Here is an 8,585-nt window from a genome sequence, read left to right as displayed (position 1 = left end):
TTATTATTATTAATATTATTATTATTATTAATATTATTATTATTATTAATATTATTATTATTATTAATATTATTATTATTATTAATATTATTATTATTATTAATATTATTATTATTATTAATATTATTATTAATATTATTATTATTATTAATATTATTATTATTATTAATATTATTATTAATATTATTATTATTATTAATATTATTATTATTAATAATATTATTATTATTAATATTATTATTATTAATAATATTATTATTATTAATAATATTATTATTATTAATATTATTATTATTAATAATATTATTATTATTAATATTATTATTATTAATATTATTATTATTAATAATATTATTATTATTAATATTATTATTATTAATATTATTATTATTATTATTAATATTATTATTATTAATATTATTATTATTATTATTAATATTATTATTATTAATATTATTATTAATAATAATAATAATATTTCATTTACTTATTTCCGATCTTCAAGGTATGATTTAAACTATTTATTTGCTAGGCCTCTAATACCATAGCAACGAAGTTTTTCTAGTAATATATTATTTACTAATCAAATGCTTTTGTTAGATCTAAAAGTATTCGTATACATTTTCCCATCCAAAAACTTTCTACGGGTTTCAAGAAAATAAAAATTCCTGTCTCAGTGGCTATACCTTTCAAGTAACCGTGTTGTGTGTTGGATAAAAGTGTGTTTATAAATGAAGTCCATTACCTGATTAAACATTATTTTCTCCAGAATTTTGCCTGTTATGGGTAGCAATGATATCGATCGATAGTTTTCTTATTTGTAAATATACTGAAAATTTCTCCAAATACACTACTCCACTGTTAATAACTTCACAATACAATAGATTCTTCAATAAAATAATTGATTGTAGCTGAATTTCGGAAAAGGTATACTGGAATACAGATGTTAGAATCTCAAGTGAAGCGTATTCTTCAGGAATGATCACTCACTACAGGAAATGTCAAACGTTTGGATAATACTTGTAGAAAGCTTTTAAGAAATTTAATATAGTTTGAAACCTTGTCATGAAACGTCAGTTTTTGTCAAACTTTTGGAAAAACCCTACTTACAGCCATTTAGCAATAGCATGCGAACAGGTTCTCCAATATGTAGTTCGGGATTGTCACTTCTGCCCATACAAGAACCAACTGGTATTGCTGAAGATAGGAATATACTTGGAGACGGAAACCAATTGAAGTTTACTCGGAATGGACGGATGGTAGCCAAAAAAAAGTGGAAATAATTTCGAAGTCCTAAATCCACAGGCCGCAGACAGTGAGGGAGAAGAAAGAAACAACCAAGTTAAAGAGAAAAAGTGAATAAAGAGGAAGAAGTTTTAACAAAGAAGTGTATTAGCAGTATAAAATTTAGAAAACGGAATGAAGAAAGGAATGAATGGATTAAAACTGGTTTACTGGAAAAGAAAACAAAATTTTGAATGTAGATGGAATTATAAAACAGAAGGAAGATTTAGGTAAATGAATAGCAGGGATATGAAAAAAAAATCTAAATTTGAAAAATATTTTTAAAAAAACTGGTTATTATAGGTGCTGGATAAAGTGATTTCTTGAAAAGCTATACTTGGCGTCGATGGTTGATGGTATGAGGAAGGATTATTTTCCGGTAGTTGTAAGTATAGATGCTGAATACCGATGTTCGTATTTTCGAGAGTGAACCCGAGAATGCGAGTAAAGGTAAATGGTAATACATTTAATAGAAGAAAAGATCATTATTAGGATATTCTGGACGTAGTACTGGTTTAATATAGATGTTTTGTTTAAACTTGACGAAAGTTGTTTGGAGGTGTTGTTGCTATTGGAGAAGTCGTGAAGCTTATATAGCTGGAGTAATAATAATTGGTTATTGTTGAAAGTAGAATTGAATAAATGGAATTCGTAATTTTACCCTATTTAAGCCTAACTATAGATAACGTGGTGAGTTGGCGTCTTACTTCATAATAGAACATTCCTTTGATACTACAAATACACTCCTCGTAGCCAACTTTACATTCAAGACATTGCAATTATTCTCTCTTCTGCCACTTGGAAGCATCATGTGTCTTCTGTTTGATATAATGTAGTAAATCTCATTTGTTCTTCCACTTGGATATCACCATTTCGATTTCATGTTAGGGTTTCTTTGGATGGAATTTACGACGTATTTCAACTTCGGTAAACCCTACTAAAATGTTTCCATGTTCGTTTCTTTCATCATATCAAAATTTTCCTATTGATTTTTCATTCTGGTCACTTTATTTCCTCGTTTGAATAACTTACGGGAGTAGTCTTAAGAAGAGTTAGGGCTTCTCCGATGTACAGTGCAGTACAGTTGGGACATTTTAACAGATTATCAAACTTCTGTTGATAGTAGGTTAGATTTTTTAATCGAGGTTTGTTATTGATTCAGACAGTTTAGAAGACCCAGTTCTCATAAATAGAATATATAATAATGATCGATAGTGATACATCACCATATTTTCCCTTGTTTTGTAATCTTTATGTATTTTTTTTTTTTTCTGAAATCTTAACGACGAGACGTCAATATCTGCAGCTAAGTGGCTTTACTCAGTATTCTCAGTGTATTTTTGTTCATACTTTTTAGTACCTTTATTTTCATTTTCTTATGCCTATGCTGGGTTTTCTTCGTTTTAAGCACATGTATATAAAATATTATGAAATAGATATAGTTTTCAAAAATTGCTAAGAAATGTGTGTAAGATGTAGAACTAGAATCGAGCATCTTTCAATTAGGAACTCATAACGCCAATAAAAACTAGAATATTTCCATATATAAAATAAAAGATTAAGTTTTTAAGCATATATGCCTAGTTGATAGTCGTTGAAGTCGTAACAATCTATTATTCATGTCAAGGTTATAGTAATTTTCGTTGGTTTGTTTAGAGTTTGCATCAAAGCTATATGGGACAAGGTCCTAATGCAGTGTGAGATCCGAACTACATGAACTCCTACCGGGAATTTAATCCTGTCTGCGTCTACGCTAAACAATTTTCATGCTTTCTCTAATGCTCGATTAATCTTGTTCTGGTCCATTATAACCTTGCTTTAATCACTTAAAGTAGAACTTAAACAACCTTTGAGCAAAGCAGAATGTTATACTAAAATAATTAATATTTCGCTAACTATCTGTGCCTCATTGCTTCAGCAGACATAGTCCTCCATTTTTCTAAGAGAAGTTCTTTAACCATCTTGTATCATGTCTTACCACTTTTTTATCCATTCAAACCTCTATAGATGTACACTTTTCCACTAACCGCTTTCTCAGGAACCACACAGTTGCGTGGATGTTTCAGGAGTTCAATTTATCAGTTCTTCTTAGTACAGGGTTCAATCCAATAACTATCTGGTCCATGATTGCTTTGCTTTAGTAACTTGAAAATAAAATTGAAACAATCTTTGAGTAAAGCAGAAAGTTTTACCACAGTAATTTATGTGTAACAGTTTCATCATCTGTCTATAATTCTTGGCTTTGAGACTGTCCAGCTTCATCAGACCTCTTAGCTTATTTGACCAAACACAAGACTGTGTCTGATGGAGCTGATGTAAGAGCTGGCGATAATTGTTGTAGTAAGGCGTGCTTTGCTCAGAGATGGTTTGAATTCTACTTTGACTTATCTCGATTTTGAGGTTTATTTGTATCGAAAATATAATTATTTTCACTTGTGTATGCATTATTTTAAACTTACTTAATTTCATTTCTTCAGGAAGAGAAGAAGCGTATTGCTGAGGCTGTACGGCTGGAACATCGTCATGATATGGAAAAGCGGCGCCATATGAAACCTCAGAGAGGTATCGCTACTCCTAAAAGGAAATCAGTCACAAAGACATTAAGTGATCTATCTTCAGCACCAGAACCACGCTTTAGTCCCAGATATTAAAATTTTACGTGAAAATCTGAAGCAAGACTAATGAAGTTTAGAATGTTTTTATCCAAGTCATGGCTTGAAGGGGAAAAAAAGTTTGAAAAGCATGATAAGAATGTTACAATAAGCAGTGTTGATTTTCTTTACGAGAATTTTAAACATAAGTAAGAGAGATTGCATTTCCTCTGTAATACTTTATAGGAGTATGATTTGCCTTTTAGAGTTTTGACATTGATAGATTTAAACATAAGTGACAGAGAAATTGCGCGAGCAAAATTACTCATTTCACGAAGATAACTTCGCTTCTTTTTATTTCCGCAAGTTTTTTCGAACTTACTTTGTTTGCAAATATAATATATATATACATATAGAATATATTTTTGTGTGTGTTACAAGGATTTGTTATAGAAACTTTATTCTTATATATTCTCATTTATAGAAACTATTTTAATTCCGTTTATTTACACTTCGAGAGCAAGTACGAAACAAACACGACATATTCCCAAAGGTCAGTTTTTAATTACTTGGAATCTTGGCTCATTAGTTTCAACCAGTGCTGTAAGTTTCATATTTTATCCATTATGTTGGAAAGTATTTGTTTGTGTGAAATATATCTTTTGAAGTTATTGTTGTATATAAAGAGAATATTTGATAGTGTAAAGTGCGTTGTAGACAAGGTAGAATGTCTTAAAGTTGTTTAATATACTGTATATTGTGGCAGTTGTGTAGGTAAAAGCAATAAAGCTCATTATAATCTTTAAAAATGTATTAATTATAGTTGACCACAGAATACATAGCTAACTAAACATTGTTCGGCGTAAGCTCTAAACTGCGATACTAAATCTCGCTGATTTGCTGTTGTCCTACCGACGCTTGTACTCCTCCGCAAAATAGTTCATGTCATTGCATTATTACTTTTACTATGAACTTCATATAAAACTGCTATATTATTGTAAATGACAAAAATATGTCATTATGTAATAATACTGCAATCGAGTGTGGTTAATGAAACAATAGAAATAAACACTAAGCATGCACAGTAATTCTGGTGCCAACTCAACTGTGGAAGGGTGTTCTGCTTTTAAAGTCTGAAAGATGGCTGGCATGAATCCCGGTTCCAACCAACAAGATAAACCTTTACTCACTAAGCAGCAATTGTTTACCAGCGAAATTCAAATACTTTTTTTTTTAATCTTTCGAGTTTTTTTTTTTTTTCTTTCTTTTCCGCTGCTGCTGTAAGTGTCTGGGCAACACGAGACAGTATTGTCAAAATGCACGTGTATAAGTTGCTCCTCCCCGTGGGGAGTGGGAGTGATACATCACTAGCCAATCGTATTTGTGACAAGCGGAAGGATACAAATATTTTGTTTATCGGAGTTTAGAGCTTACGCTGAACAATGTATAGTTTCCTTGCAGTAATGTAGTTCAATGCATAAATATAAGTATAATAGCAGAATACTCGTTCTTCGAACTGGTTGAATACATTTAATTTTGAACATAAAGGACATTAAAACCGTCACCAATCAACTTAGGGACCCACAGACTATAGATTCGTCACTAATATCGGTCATTTTCAATTATTGTTACATGTCAACATCCCTCCATAGAAGTAGTAATGGAGGCTGAATTTGGATTTCAACTGCATCGGAAGTGTCATTGTTCATCTCAGCGACCCCGAAAACTATGGATTCGACAGTAATGTTGGTCATTTTGGATTATTTTTATATACTTCTCCCAAGTTGCACCATCAAAGTGAAATGGTAAAAACTATCGAAAATTTGATCGAGATTGGTCGGATAGTTCGAGTTATTAAGTCACATAGTCACTTGAGATATATATATAATATAGGGTTTGCCCAAGTAGGCCCATCCCAGAAAAACCCGGTGGGTTTTTTCGGGTTGGACCCACCTAAAAAAACGCCATAAAACCTACCTGGGTTCTTGAGTTTTTTGTTAGTATATTATTGGTACAACTAAGGTGATCACATTGAAATTGATTTTTATAAAATTTTGGACTTAAGTGCATTATATGTTTTCACGTTAAGGTATCAAGGTGGAAAAAGGTCGAGATTTTTTTAAAAAATTATTTTTGAGTTTTATTTAAATCCAATTTTTCTCCTCGTATAATAGAAGTCGCAAACTGAAGAAAAAATATTAAGAATTAGTATTAAATGTTAATTATACCATTTAAGTGATATTATTGGCGTTTAATTTTGAATTAATCTCTAATCGTTAACGTATTTCAATCCAAACGATGTTTCTTAAGCATTAAGGAAAAAGTACAGCAACGTTTATCAACATGACACTTTTCTTTTCACGAAAGTTACTGAATTTGGCAGAGGCATACTTTTAAAAAATCGGAACTAGCTAGCGGCACGAAATACATATAAAGTACATAAATTTCGCCTAAAATTAACTAATTTATTTTATGGCCTATGGAACCCAGAAGTTCAATGCCGCGTTTACAAAAGCTCTCCACTGACTTCTATCCTTAGCCAACTGGATTCAGTTTCTAATTTGTATTCCTGTTTCTGCGAGATGCATCTTAATATTGTCTTTCCATCTGCGCTTAGGTCTTCCTAATGGTTGTTTAACGATTGATTTTCTAGCTAAGACTGAAAGCGTTTCTATTTTCTTCCATCCTAGCTACATGACCTGCCCACCTGTGTCTTAGACTTGATGACCCTAACAATGTTTGGTAAACCGTATAAATTATGTAGTTTCTCGTTATGAAGTTTCCGCTATTCCCGTTCCTCTTGGGTCTGAATATTCGTCTCAGGATCTTGTTCTCAAATACTTTCAGTCTATGCTCTTCCCTTATAGTAAACGACCATGTTTCGCAACCATACGGAAGAACAGGAATGATTATCGTTTTGTATATTTTAAGCTTCAAATTCCTCGACAATTCGCGATGACAAAAGATTTTGAACTAAATAATAACTCGAATTCCCTCGAATGTATTTAGTCGACATTTAATTTGTGAACATTGTTTTCGTCTGTTAGTATTGATCCTAAATATTTGGAAGTATCAATTTTATCAAAAGTATTATTCGGTATTTTAACACATCCAAAATTTGTCGTATTACGATCCCGAGGAACTTCTATGTATTTAGTACATAAATTTTGCCTATGTAAAATTTAATTTTTTGTCGGAGAGGGGATCGAACGTCTCTAAATAGCCTCTATTATCTGGAAACAAACAAATAGACGTTGGACACAAAAGAATTTTCGTCTTAAACGTCCATGGTGATTTCTCCGTTGGAATAGTTAACAATTTAAAAACCCTATGTTACGAACAGAAGAAAGCAGGATTCATCCGTTACTCGTTCAAAACGGAATTTTCCCTAATCCTCTGCATGATACGCGTTTTCATACTGTACTTACATATATTTGAGTCTCATTGTATTATGATTATTATCTTCCATAATCGAAATAACAGAACAGAAACGGGATTTTATTTATTTTCACTTTAAATTAATTTATTTCGGAATTTGATTTAAATCAACGATTTTTATATTTTTTTAAAAAAAATCAGTGATTTAAATCAGACTGATCGGAAATCAATCCACCCTGTAAGGTATACAGTAACATTCAACGTAAGACCTTTATAACGTTCTGAATGCACTGAATGAATAAAAAACCTTACCTTAGTTTGAGATAATTATAGAACAAATTAATGTGTGGATTATGTTTATAACCTAATTGAAGTAAAATATGCAATTTTATATTTTAGAAAATACTTTCCGTGAATAGTGTGCTCGCCGACTTCGCGACGCCGAGGGACGTTATCCCTCCTACGTTTGATGGGTTTAATGCATTAGTAAAACTATTAGTATGCCTTTATTACCTTGGATGCTAACACAAGTATTCTTCAGTAAAATTTGGTTTTCCAACAACAGCAGTTTAGTTCAGCTATTTGTTGCTGCTACTCTTCAAATAAGCATTCTGTAGAATCAACACACTAATAGCGTAAAATTGTCAAATTTAAGAAGTTCAATGCTCGGATTTCCGAAGACTACGTAACGCTTACTATTTCAAGTGCTGAATTCAAAACATCCATACTACTGGAAGTTTCAATTTACAGTAAAGAAAGCTGTATTTTCGAAGTTGTGAAAAAAGTGCTCGGGAAATTCCTGCAATTAAACGCACAAAGCATTGGAACGAATACTTTCAACAGTAAAACTATTTGTTTTACGCTGGAAGATATTTAATTTCATTTAAGACATTTTCAAACACTTAACTTTATAAAATATGAGTTACATCTTTGTTAATTGGTTTAAATTAATTTTCTGAAAGAACAGTCTTGCAACAAGTGCTCGGGAAATTCTTATAATTGAACACACAAAGTATCAGAAGTGAACTTCAAAAATAAAACCATTTATTTTACGCTGGAAAATATTAATGTTGTATAAGACATTTTGAAACATTTATTTTATAAAACACGAATTATATATCTTTGTTTTAAATTAATATATTTGCTGTTCATATTTGGCGAACATCATTGAGGCTTCTGGGATGATTCGATCTACATTTGTTCGTTCGTCTGCCTGTACCACACATGCTTCAGATACCACTCAACATTTCAACGGGTAAAAGAACCGAAAATTTGTCGCTTTGTGGCGTGGATACCCCTGTATAGATTTTGGTGGCATATCGTAAAATTTCA

General features: G+C 31.3%; 1 protein-coding gene across 2 annotated transcripts in view; it reads left to right on the top strand.

The window, feature by feature from the left end:
* LOC145680778 (uncharacterized) overlaps positions 1 to 4,684 on the top strand; it is a 64,819-nt gene extending 60,135 nt beyond the window's left edge. Inside the window, exon 6 of one of the 2 annotated variants that reach the window (XM_081751776.1) lies at positions 3,762 to 4,684. In XM_081751776.1, the coding sequence (XP_081607902.1) occupies positions 3,762 to 3,935 (174 nt within the window). In that variant the 3' untranslated portion in view covers positions 3,936 to 4,684. The remainder of the gene's footprint in view (positions 1 to 3,761) is intronic. The other variant, XM_081751777.1, reaches the window with a different exon arrangement.
* Positions 4,685 to 8,585: the final 3,901 nt, after the last annotated feature.

Source organism: Thermobia domestica, chromosome 3 (assembly GCF_964235325.1).
Source record: "Thermobia domestica chromosome 3, izTheDome1.hap1.1, whole genome shotgun sequence".
NCBI lineage: Eukaryota > Metazoa > Arthropoda > Insecta > Zygentoma > Lepismatidae > Thermobia > Thermobia domestica.
The sequence above is the reverse complement of the archived record's forward strand: the minus strand, read 5'-3'. Positions and strand labels throughout refer to the sequence as shown.